The sequence below is a fragment of the Rutidosis leptorrhynchoides genome, chromosome 7 (assembly GCF_046630445.1).
Source record: "Rutidosis leptorrhynchoides isolate AG116_Rl617_1_P2 chromosome 7, CSIRO_AGI_Rlap_v1, whole genome shotgun sequence".
NCBI lineage: Eukaryota > Viridiplantae > Streptophyta > Magnoliopsida > Asterales > Asteraceae > Rutidosis > Rutidosis leptorrhynchoides.
In genome coordinates, this window is record NC_092339.1 from 273,725,784 (window position 1) to 273,739,987 (window position 14,204).

Sequence of the window (14,204 nt, forward strand, 5' to 3'; positions counted from 1 at the left end):
TAAATTGATGCGAATCCTGAAGATAGATCTATGGGCCTAACGAACCCCATCCATGTTATGGATACTTTAGTACTTCGATTTTTATATACAGATGAGTGTACATGTATATTTGGGGATATTCTATATGCATTTGTTAATGTCGGTTACCAGGTGTTCTTCAAATGAATGATTTTTATACAGATGAGTGTTCCTGTATTATATTTTTTGCAGATGAGTGTTCCTGCAGTTAATTATGAAAAATGAAATCTTGTGGTCTATTAATATAAAATGAAATCTTGACGTTTAAAGCATGTTTATTCTCAGGTGATTATTAAGAGTTTCCGCTGTTGCATGCTAAATAAAGACAGGATTGGAGTCTGCATGCTTGTACAATATTGTTTAAAAACTGCATTCGAAGACCTAAGTGGTTGTGTAATATTATTGTAAACTATTATGTAATGGTCGTGTGAAAACGCTACATTTTAGATTATCATTATTTGATAGTCTTCGTAATATTTTAAACCTTTATTTCAAATATAAAGGTTATGGTTTGTTTCAAAAATCAAATGCAGTCTTTGAAAAACGTCTCATATAGAGGTCAAAACCTCGCAACGAAATCAACTAATATGACACGTTTATAATTATTATGTACGGGACATTTAATCTGGATCAGGTACGAATAACAACGGCCCTAGTCTAGATCGGGTTTGGGTCATACACTTGGTATGCCCTTTTTGTTTTTAATTTTTAGCAAACAAACTAAGATAATCTAAAGTAAGCTAAACTGTTCTAAGGTAATCTAATTCTATGGTAATTTAATTTAATCGAAGGTAGTCTAGAGTAATCTAATTTAATGTAACTAACTATCTTATGGTTGAATATGTTTTTGGTTCTGGCTACTGATTCCCTGGTTTTTCGGTAACAGAGCTCCGCACGAACTATTCAACAAACTAAGTGGCCAGGCCGACTACGGAGAGGCAGGATCCTTTTGGTCCCAATATTATTGGCGACTGTTCGGAAAATCCAACAACCAAGTCCGTGTATAATTGTCTTTCTTAGACACCACTAAATGCTTGTGAATAATTTTGATAGAGAGTAGTATTGCTTGATACCAGTTCCCCGGCAGCGGCGCCAAAAACTTAGCTCCTCCAGTGATATGGCCGAAACGGACGGTTTTTACTCGCGCGGTGTCGTCGGGCCGCGGCGCACCAGGATCAGCCACTAGAGGGAGGGGTACTGTTTTAAATTTATATTTAGCGGGACCTAAATCTTACTACTCCTTATAAGTAAGGGAAGTATGACCTATAGTCGTATTTTTGAGATATCAGTAGAATCGAACCTATATTTAAGCCTAAGATAGTTAAGACGGAGTAGTGATTACCTATTTGGGATTTTCTAATTTATAAGACAGATAAAGTAAATGCGATAAAATTCGTAATTCAGATATGGTTAAAGTGAGTGCATACTATGATTCATCAGTTATTCTATCGAGATTATGGAATGCTGACTCATGAATAGGCAGAGGCCTTGTATTCATTACACTGGTCCTAAACTCCCCTGTCATAAGACATGTCACTGGGTACTGTGTTAGGCTTGAAGATTCTGAATAGATGGCAACGTCCCTTACCCCCCACGCCCATGCAGTCTGACTACAGGCATACACGTTCAGACGGCTCATCCAATTGAGCGACTCGGTTGGGTGACTTATTAATATTCCACAATGGTCTAAACTTTCTTAAGCATAATAGAATACATGGTTTACCATATCCGAGAGACGTGATGTGTTTCAATGCTTTCATTAATGATTGGTTTTAAAAGATAGTTAGGCCCTTAAAAAGAGTTCAACCATAAAGAACACCATGGCCAAGTCAAGCTGACTTCCATGAACACGTTCGGTTATCCTAACGATCCAATCCTTTATGTGTCTAAACAAACAGTTCCTTAATTAACTAAGAATCCCTCAAGCGGGGTGCAATGCTTGAGACCGCGTTATGGTGCAGTGTACTGGTCAACACTAACCGGGTTCCATGGCCTTACTTAGCAGAGGTACAGCTTACAACAACCGCTGTGCTTCAGCGTGCACGTACGAAGTTTATATGCTTGGTGACTACACTAGCATGGTATGGGACCGACAATGTACTAAGGGTCTAGTCAGATGTTTCACTACGAAAGAGTCCTCAGTCGGAATCCAAAGCTTGATAGACTTACTACAACCGGTGTGCCTCAGTCGATCTTACGTTGTATCCGATAGACTTCTCTTACCAAGTGGTGACACAGATAATGTACTCTGAATCGAGGTTCGCCACTTCCCAATAACAGAGCCTATAACTACGTTCTATTAGTTGGAAAAGCGATTGAGTTTAAAGCATAATCGGAAAGCATTTCAACAGCATACACAAACCATAATATTATTTCGGCATTATAACTGCTTACATCATAGCATACACTGAAGATAACTACTCGCTAATCATGGAAAAAATATCACATAACATAATGATAGAAGACATTATATAAAGATAAGGGATAGAAGTACCAGTAGATTAAACGAGTTCTGAATACAAAAGTGACAACTTCAAGACTCCAGACCGCTCCTAATACAATCTTCGGCGTTCTTCTCTGGGTACTAGGTTTCCCGCACAGAGTCGAAGGCCTTGAGAGTATGACTAATATTGTACAAGATAGAGAAAGAAGTGAATTGAAGTGTGTGTTGGAATGAATGACAAAGACCCTTTAAATAAACAAGAATTTTGCCAGCAAACGGCTGGCAAGCCATTTGGCAGGCCGTATTTGGCAGGCCGTTTGCTAGGCAAGCTGTTTATCGAGCCCGTTTGCCTGACCATTTGGCAGGCCGTTTTCCATACTGGCAAGCCGTTTGGCAGGCCGTTTTTGTGCCTGGTCAGCCTTGATTCACTGGATCGTAACTTGATTTCTTGTCTTTCACCGTTTTCGCTCTAGAATCTTCGTTTTACCTCCAATTCTCTGATTCTTTTTGCACCGTCTTCATAATTACTTGTTCTTTAATTCTAACCTACGAATTGAGTATTTTGCCAACAAAGTTCGAATATTTCTTGTTTTTGGGCCTTAATACCGGGGTGAAAACGTGACTTTTTAGCCGATATCAATGTTACATAACTCTTTCATTCTATTTAACCTCTAAACTATCAAGAAAATATTTTTCTTGATGATTCGGTCTTTTCCAGATATTCTAGTAACTTGATAAATCAAATCGTGCTACTACACTTCCTTTCTACTTTGTATATTATTAGAAACTCCATACCTACAAATTCTGGACCATTACTTGCGAAAAGAAAACAAAAGCATGAAGCTCCGAAATAGAAAGGGGGTATAAAACGCAGCAAACGGAAAAGATCATTAACCGTAGATGTCAATAATTATGAAAAGACAAATATAAGGAAGGATTATGAAAATCACTACCCCAAGAGCGAAATAGAAGTAAACAGATTTCTCCGGAGGGAGTTGGAAAAGAAGGATAATTGTTGCGATAGTTAGAAACATATCAAGGATCAGAACTGGATCAAGCATATTCACAAATGTTTTAGAAGTATGAATTGGGGAAGAAAGTATAGAAGATGGGAGATGTGGAAGTAAGGAAATATAGGGGGTGGATTTATAGTGAAATATTCGACAGAGCAATCGAAATAGATCATTGCATTTAAACAAAGAAGATCCTAATTTCCTTAATTACCGAAGAATCAAATCTTATTACAAAGATTTTCTCCAAATCCCTTGAACTCTGGAAATCAACCCTATCTACGTCAAAACATATGACGAAACTTTACCTTTTTCATTTCACTCTTTTGTGATAGCTTCACTTATACTCTTCGCGTAATCAAATTTGTTTATCCATATTACTCAATGATGATAAAACCCTATGTGACGACCCGGAAATTTCCGACCAAATTTAAACTTAATCTTTATATTTCTCCGACACGATAAGTAAAGTCTGTAATGTTGAGTCTCGAAAACTTTGGAACTATGTTCATATGTTTAATTACCCTTCGACTATTCCCAACGATTCAGGAACCATTATATTTAACTTGATGTGCATATATAATTATATGATATAACAATATTAATTAAAGACGTTAACAAAGTATTAGATGTATAAGACTTTACATGAACGTATTTGTTTCGATATATGTTTAATATATTTATCGTCAGAATTAAAATATAATATCAAATGATTGAATTATCAGATACATATGAGTCTCTGTTGTGAGGTCCACACTGATTTAAGAAATCTGTTCTTTTAACAAATATTCGAAAAATGGTAAAGTGATCTACATGTGAGAACAAAGTGTCAATTAACGATAACTAGACAAAAGTTAATGGAGATTCCTGCTTGATTTTCAATACATGTTTTACAATAATTTACTCGTGACTTTTGATAAGGTAACTATTTAACTTTCACATTATTTGATGTAAGGGTGAAATTATGAAATGTGGATAATATCGACAAGTTAAATTATGATTGTGATAATATATTTATTAGATTTATTATTATTGATATCAATATCGATATTATTAATATTATTAGATAAGAAGGGAAACATGTAGTTTGTTATATCTTCATTAATGTTAGATATTATTAAAATTAGAAAATATAAAAAAAATTAATATTCATTATTATATAATTATATTACATAATCTATAATATGTAATATTTATACATTAAGAATATTTGTTATAATAATATTATTATTATTTAAATATTATCATTACTAGTATTATGAATATTATTATTTCTAAAAATATAATACATAGATATATATAAATGTTTGATATGAATAAGTTGTATATTATTATTACTATTATTAATATTACTATTATCATTAATAATATGAATGATATATTAAGTAGTGTTATCATTAGCATTATTATTATCATTTTTTTTAAACTTATTAAAATTATCAATTCTTAGTTAAAATTATTATTAATATATTTATTAGACTTATTGATATTATTATTATTATTATTATTATTATTATTATTATTATTATTATTATTATTATTATTATTATTATTATTATTATTATTATTATTATTATTATTATTATTATTATTTCCATTATTATTATTATTATTATTAGTATTTTCTATTATTGTTCAATATTATTAAAATAACTACTATTAATTAGTATTATTATTATTAATATAATTATTAATTAATGATATTAATTATATATAATAGTATAACATCGACATGTAACAAAATTCGACTGTATCTGTTTTATTTTATTTTATTTTTATTTTTTTATTCGTTTGTTGAAACTGGATACCATAATTCAATTTACGTCCATATCACAAATCAATTAGAATCTAATCAAATTGTTAAATTATGTACTAAACACATTATATATAATACTAACTTTCACTGCAAATCAGAAATTAAACCAATAAAAAAAAAGGGAGTCGACCTCTGTTCTTGAGGAATTTTATCAAAATCTCGAATTTGAGTTCCATTTAAAAATCTATAAATGAAAGATTGTTAGGAATGATCTATGTAAATTATCTGTAAGTTTCCAACTTCCAATTCTTTCTATAAATTTCAAATTTACGAGTCAAAGATAAATTTCAAAAAGTCAACTGTTTTGTTCATCTAAAAATTCGAACTCATTTTGATGTTTTAGGATCAATTAATGATCCAGAAAGTTTCTAGGAATGTTTTACTACCTAATTCATGTTATAACTTTTGTCCAAAACAGTCTTGAATTCGATATTTGATTTTGAGTTCATGTTCTTGAGCTTTGAAAAATCAATTACTCCAAATCGATTTGTATTTAAAAATCTGTTAATGTAGAGTTGTTAGGAATCTTTTACTAAAACTTCCTGTAAAATCCCAAGTTCCAATTATTGATAACGAACTCGAATTTGCGAGTCAAAGTTAATTTGTCAAAAGTCAACCAATTTGTTCATCGAGAAATTAGAGTTTGATTTGATGTTTCGAGTTCAACTGACGATTCCAATAGTTTCTAGATATGATTTGCAAACTTTTTCGTGAAGAAAATATGATCTAAAACAGATTTAAAATCAAAAATTAATTTTGTTTTTTTTTCTTTTCTTAAAATGTTCGAACAGCAGGTAGGCCGTTTTCATTTTTTTAATTTTTTTTATTTAAAAACATCTCTTGCTAATTTATTAGTTGTTTACAAGTCTCAAATAAAACAGCAAATTCGTTAATTTAGTTTTAAAGGGTTCGACTAGTTTAATATTGAAGAAGTTGAACATGAGACAGAAATGGGTTATATAAGTATGGGTAGTAATATTAAACAGAAAAGCAGAATGGTGCAGATGGTTATGGGGTGTTGTGTGTGAGCGGGAGATCTTGGGTTCGATCCCGGTTTGGGGCATTTCTTTTTAGAAGCTTGTTTGGAAGGTAGTTTTCATTTCAAAAATTATTATCATTATTATTATTTTGATTATTATTATTATTAGTATTATAACTATTAATATTATTATTATTACTAATAAAGATATTAACTATCAAATATTATCATTATTATAACTATAGTTACACTTATAATTATTATTATTATGGTTAAGTTAATTACTAGTACTACTATAATAATGCAATTACATATTATTTTCATCAAAATGAGTATTATTACCATAATTATAAATATTACTACCATCATTAGTATTAATATTAAGATTATTATTATTATTACTACTAATATTATTGTAAGTATTATTATTAATATTATCATGGGTATTATTATTATGTAAATTACTAAAATCATTATCATAACTATCAAACTAATATTTTTACGATTATTATTATTAATATCATTATTTTATTCACTAATAGAATTATTAACCATACTATTTTAGTAATATTAAGTACTATCAATATTATCATTTTTACCATTACAAATATTATTTTAGTACTATTAAAATTACTAAATTCAACAAACATATGATATATATAAAAGTATATTTAATATATATAACTTAACTATAATTAATATTTTTATATATAAAATGAATTTATTTAATTAAATAATGAAATATATAAGTTATTAATATAAAAACCACATCACTAATAATAACAATATATATATATTTGTTCGATTACAATTACGTATGTTAATATATATAAATGATACAGGTTCGTGAATCTGAGGTCAACCCTGCATTGTTCAGTATCGTCGTATGAATATTTTTACTACAAAATATTGGATCGTGAGTTTCATTACTCCCTTTTTATATATATTTTTGGGACTGAGAATACATGCGCCGATTTTACTAATGTTTTACAAAATAGACACAAGTGATCAAAAACTACATTCTATGGCTGGATTATGAATATTGAATATCACCCTTTTTTAGCTTGGTAACCTAATAATTAGGAAACGGGTATGGCCCCTAATTGACGCGAATACTAAAGATATATCTATGGACCTCTACAAGTCCCATCCGGGGTATGGATGCTTTAGTACTTCGAGATTATTATTATTATTATACAGACGATAGGTTCTGTTTGGGGATATTCTATGCATTAAAGTTAAGTCGATTATCAAGCGTTCACCATATGAATGATTTTTAATTCGCAGGTTATGCGTACTATTTTGTACTCGGGTTACGTGTACAATAAAACATTCGAAATCTTGTGGTCTATTAAAATGATAAAAATGAATGATTATGATAAACTAATGAACTCACCAACCTTTTGGTTGACACTTGAAAGCATGTTTATTCTCAGGTATTAAAGAAATCTTTCGCTGTGCATTAGCTCATTTTAAGGATATTACTTGGAGTCATTCATGGCATATTTCGAAAGACATTGCATTCGAGTCGTTGAGTTCATCAAGATTATTATTAAGTCAATTATAGTTGGATGTATTATGAAATCGTATGCATGCCGTCAATTTTCGATGTAAAAAAGTTTGTTTTTTAAAAAAACAAATGCAATGTTTGTAAAATGTATCATATAGAGGTCAAATACCTCAAGATGTAACCAAATGTAATGTATTCGTCCAGATGGATTAGGACGGGTCGTTACACCCTATGTATCAACTTTCATTCATCATAATAACATTCTTATTGTTAGCCATGACAACCTCGATCAAATTTCGAGACGAAATTTCTTTAATGGGTAGGTACTGTGTCAACCCGAAAATTTCTGACCAAATTTAAACTTTATCTTTAAATGATTTAATGTTTCTGACACGATAAACAAAGTCTGTAATGTTGAAATCTCAAAAACTTTGAACTATGTTCATGTATTCATTTACCCTTCGACTGTGCTCGACGATTCACGAACATTAATGTGTATATAGATATGTAAATATATAATACATAGTTATATTAATATAAAACGTTAACCAAGTATTAGATGTATAATACTTTACATGAACGTATTTGATTCAATATATGTTTAATATATTAATCGACAAAATTAAAAGATAGTATCAAATGATTGAATTATCAGATACATTGTGATATGATTACGGGTCTCTATTGTGAGGTCCATGTTGATTTAAGAAATCTTTCTCTTTTTAACGGTATTCGGAATATTTGGTAAAGTGATTTACAAGTAAGAACAAATGTGTCAAATAATGGTAACTAGACAATGGTTAGTGAAGATTCCTATTTGATTTTCAAATCATGCTTTACAATATTTTCCTCGTGACTCTGATAAGTTAACTATTCTAGCTTTCGTTCTATTTAATACAAAAGTAAGAACGTTGAGTGTAAATAACTTAGATGTTAGATACTGACAAATTAAGTTAAATCAACATTTTACATTAAGATGATTTTATACGTTTATTTAACCTTTGGACTTTATCTCACGCTTCACCAACAAACTGTAATTTAAAAACTTGAAACCTATTATGTGTATATATAATTTTACTTTTCTAAAACGTTTATGATATAACAATTTATATTATTAAAACCTTTTAGTAAAATGATTTTAAATATAAGTAGTTTTGGAAAACTAAACTTATAATATTAATTGATTTAGTTTCGAACATATGAAAATGATTTCAAGAACTGTTATTAAAACCTGTTATTTATAAAGGTAAATTGTCTATATAGAATTAGAAGAATTTAATTAAAGCTTTATATTATAAATATAGTATTTCAGAAACATAAACGAAATTCGACATAGTAATTTCTATCATTTAAATGATTATATATAATGATCTTTGAAATATAATTAGTTTTCAGAAACTATATATTTTATTAGATAAATATTTCAAACATATATACTATGTATAAATTTATATTTTTTTTATAAAAATATACATATATATATTCTACAAAATGATAAGATATAATATTAATTTAGTCATAAAACGTTTTGATATTATTAAATATACTTTGGTAAATAACGAAGCGTTGATTTAAAGAAGCAATTGACCAAAACACTCAAAAGCTTAAGTTACATTTATGGTAATATGAATTATTGGCGAATATGTCTATTTATTAATAAAGGTACTCATCGCAAAACATAAAGTACCAGTTTTCTAAGCGTACGAAAATGCGTTCGAGAAACCGGAACCGGGACATAAGTCGAGTGTCAACGTACAAGTCATTAGAACTAATGTTACAAGTCGACTAAGCTCGTAAATATAATATAATATATACATAATTATATAAATTATATATATATATATATATATATATATATATATATATATATATATATATATATATATATATATATATATATATATAAAACTGTCGGCAGAAGAGTTCAAAAATCGATTGAGTGCTGGACAGCAAGGCCATGCGATCAAATGGAATATTGCCTTCAGACCCATGCGATCGCATGGGGTCTGAATTCAGCAAAGGTGTATAAAAGCTCGATCGTTCTGGTCTCAAACGCACACACATCTCATCTCATCTCCCTGCTTTTATATTTATTATTATTATTATTATTATTATTATTATTATTATTATTATTATTATTATTATTATTATTATTATTATTATTATTATTAAGATTAATATTATTATTAATCTTATAGCTAGGAGTATTATTATTATTAGTAATATACATAAAATACTACGACGAGGTCATGAGCGGGTTAATTTAAAATGAGTTTTTCAAGCGGGATAGAGCTAAAGAAATTATGGGTTATAGCTATGGAGGTTATGGGTATGGTTCGGGGGTATAGCTCGTGAGGTCAACCTAGTGTTTATCATCTTCGTTGCATCTACGTACTTGCCTGCAATATTGAATCTCAATATTGATATGTGAGCATTCATATCTTATCTTTATTATATTAATAGTGTATCCCTGACTAGTGCTCGAGTATAAATGATTATGCATGCTTGTATGTTTGACTTCGTCGTTAAATAGTTTATGTTATATCACGAATTTGATACATATGCTACTGAGATAAGGTATATGATATGCTTGTTGTTGGAAAGCTGACGAAAAATTAATAACTTTTCATTTCGAACATGTAGTTTCGTTGAACGGAATAAAAGTTATGGTTAACTGAATTATTATTAAATCTATTATTATTATTACTATTATTACTATCGTCGTTATGGTTATCGTTATTATTATTATTATCTAATAACTATTATTAATATTATTATCGTTATCGTTATCAATATATGTATTATCATTAAAATTGTTATTGTTATTATTAATACTATCGTTATTATCACTAAGGTTATTATTAATATCGTTATTATTATTATTATTATTATTATTATTATTATTATTATTATTATTATTATTATTATTATTATCATTATAATAATTATTAGTATTATCATTAGTATTATTATTATTATAATTATTATTATTAGTATCATTATCATTAAAATTAATATTAGTAGCATCTAATTATTATGATTACTATTATTATTATCATTATTATGAATGCGTTATAAAAGAGGATTAAAAGCTATTAAACAAATTGATTAGGAAATAATGAGTATATGTATCATGATGAAATTAAAATATTGTAAGATATTGATTCAGATAAAAATATCGTGTTTATTATTTTTATCATTATTATTATTATTAAAAGTATAATTAATATTAAAACTATCATTTTTATAGAAATTATCATTTTAAATAGAAATATAATTTTTATTATAAAATATCATTATCATTTTAGTATTATTATTAAAAATTATCATTTTAAATAGAATTATTATTTTTATATAAAAATATTATTGTTATTACAGTTAATATTAAAAAGTATCATTATTATTAAAATTATCATGATTAGAATTATCATTTTATCATAATTGGTATCATTATTAGTAAATATAAATATTGTTATTATTATTAGTAGAATAATAATAATTATTATTATTATTACTACAAAATAATACAACTTTTATTTATTACTATTATTATTATCAACATTATTTTATCAAATAAATATGTGATACAAAGATATTTTTACCACACGTAATATAATAATACAAACCACTATATTTTTATGATATTAAGTGAACTTTATAAATTTTATTACTTAAGATATATAAAAGTATATTTTTATCACATATATTTCAATATGATTTTTTTATTAATAAATGACTTTTATTATTTACTCTAATAAAATCTAAAAAATATATTTAAATATATAAAACAACTATATTTAAATTATATTATAAACATAAATAGATTTTGGAAGTCATTTTTGGATTAGATGACTTTTGTTGACTTTTGCATGATAATCTCGAGCATTAGGATTGTGATACACTATGACCTGACCTAGCTTGTTAGACATTTATTTGACCAACATATACTAATATAGGTTCATGAATCCGAGGCCAACCTTGCACTTGTTCAGTGCCGTCATTACATAATTGCTACGAAATACAGTATTGTGAGTTTCATTACTCCCTTTATATATATATATATATATATATATATATATATATATATATATATATATATATATATATATATATATATATATATATATGTATATATATATATATATATATGTATATATATATATATGTATATATATATATATATATATATTGGGACTGAGAATACATGCGCTGCTTTTATAAATGTTTTACGAAATAGACACAAGTACTTAAAATTACATTCTATGGTTGGATTATTAAACCGAATATCGCCCTTCATGTCTGGTAACCTAAGAATTTAGGGAAATGGCCCCTGATTAACGCGAATCCTAAAGATAGATCTATGGACCTTGACAAGTCCCATTCGGGGCACGAATACTTTAGTACTTCGAGATTATTATTATACAGATGATAGGTTCTGTTTGGGGATATTCTATGCATTAAAGTTAACGTCGGTTACCAGGTGTTCAATCCATATGAATGATTTTTAATTCGCAGGTTATGCGTATCATTTTGTACTCGGGTTACGTGTACAATTAAATATCTGAAATCTTGTGGTCTATTAAAATGATGAAAATGAATGTTTATGATAAACTAATGAACTCACCAACTTTTTGGTTGACACTTGAAAGCATGTTTATTCTCAGGTTTGAAAGAAATCTTCCGATGTGCATTTGCTCATTTAAAAGATATTACTTGGAGTCATTCATGGCATATTTCAAAAGACATTGCATTCCAATTATACGAGTTCAACAAGATTATTACTAAATAAATGACGGATTAAGTCATTTATAGTTTGGAGATATTGTGAAAGGGCATACATAGTTGTCAATTATCATTGTAATGAAAGTTGTCTTTTAAAAACGAATGCAATGTTTGTAAAACGTATCATATAGAGGTCAAATACCTCGCAATGGGATCATATGTTATTGTATTCGTCCTTATGGATTAGGACGGATCGTCTCATACTAACACCAACGACTGACAAAAGCTTAATTGAGGTGTCAATCCATCTTCATTTGGTCCACTCTTTTTGAAGCTTTGAAGTTAATCGTCATGAGCTTCAAACGAACATTGGAACTTATTGATTCAAATAGTTGTTCTTCAATCCGTTTAGCCCTCTTAAATGACCGCGAGTTCTGTTCATGCCAAATATGATATACCGCAGCTCCAAAGCAGATTTTAGCCACGACCCAATCAACAGATTTCTCTCTTGTAGCTCGCGTGATTTCATCTCGACAGCTCTTCCCTTCGTGACCACCTATATCAACTCTAATCATTCCCATAACCAGATTTCATGCCCTTGATGAGTAAGAACAATTGAAAAAAAAGATGGTCATGAGAATCCATTGTATCATTGCAAAGAAAGCACTTCAAAACCGGGTTAGCTCGAATCTCCCATGGCTTCAATTTATCTTGAGTTTTGAGGCGTTCACCCATCAATAACCACATAATGAAAGTGTGTTTAGGGATACTTTATGTGAACCAGACCACTTCGAACCACTCAATATTTTGTGCATGAGGCCGAATAGATTCCCAAATGCATGCCACAGAACCACCCTGCTCAACATTATCAGTTCCCTTCCACATCAATTTATCATCCAAATCATCCATGTGGGGAGTCTGAATACTAGCTAAACCAGGATATTTCAAGTTCCAAACTGGCGACCAAGTAAATGTAGCATTGGAAACTAAATCACTTACTTTTTCTTGATGATTGTAGCCAGTGTTTACAATGTCTTCTAAAGAAATAATCTCACATAATGGGCCTAAATGGCACCACTGATCGTACCAGGCCAAAGCAGTTTTTCTATCCCTTATACGATAAATAAAGAATTGTCTCACCATGGGTCTGATTCATAACAAATTGCGCCAACTCCATGACGATCCAGCAGCAATCGGGACTTCCCATATATTACGGCCCTTCAGCTTATATTCATGGATCCACCTAACCCATAACGATTGCTTTAACGTAAGTAACCTCCACAAATGATAAGCCATAAGAGCAACGTTCCAGTGCTTGAGTCGTTTAATACTCAATCCTCCTATTTTTTGGGCAAACAAACATCGTCCCATCTCACTTTAGCTCTTCCCCTTTTTAACTCACCTTGACACCATAAAAATCCGCGTATCAACTTCTCAATATCTTTAATAATTGATGCCGATAATATGAAGACCGATCACCAATAAAGTTGCATAGCCGTTAGAACCGATATGATAAGTTGAACTCGACCCACGATCGAAAGAAACTTGTTTTTTCAGTCATTGATCTTAATCCTTACTTTGTCAACTAGGATTTTACAGTCTCGATACAGAAGCCTTGAGGAAATTAATGGAACTCCCACGTAACGGACTGACAGGATGCGTTCTTCGAAAGGTAGAGTAGCCAAATTTTGGTTCTTTGTAGAAGC

General features: G+C 29.2%; 1 protein-coding gene across 1 annotated transcript; it reads right to left on the minus strand.

Annotated features, from left to right (window-relative positions):
• Positions 1–13,269: 13,269 nt before the first annotated feature.
• Positions 13,270–13,641, minus strand: LOC139860020 (uncharacterized). Its single transcript, XM_071848793.1, has one exon. The coding sequence runs from the start codon at positions 13,639–13,641 to the stop codon at positions 13,270–13,272; it is 372 nt and encodes a 123-aa protein (XP_071704894.1).
• Positions 13,642–14,204: the final 563 nt, after the last annotated feature.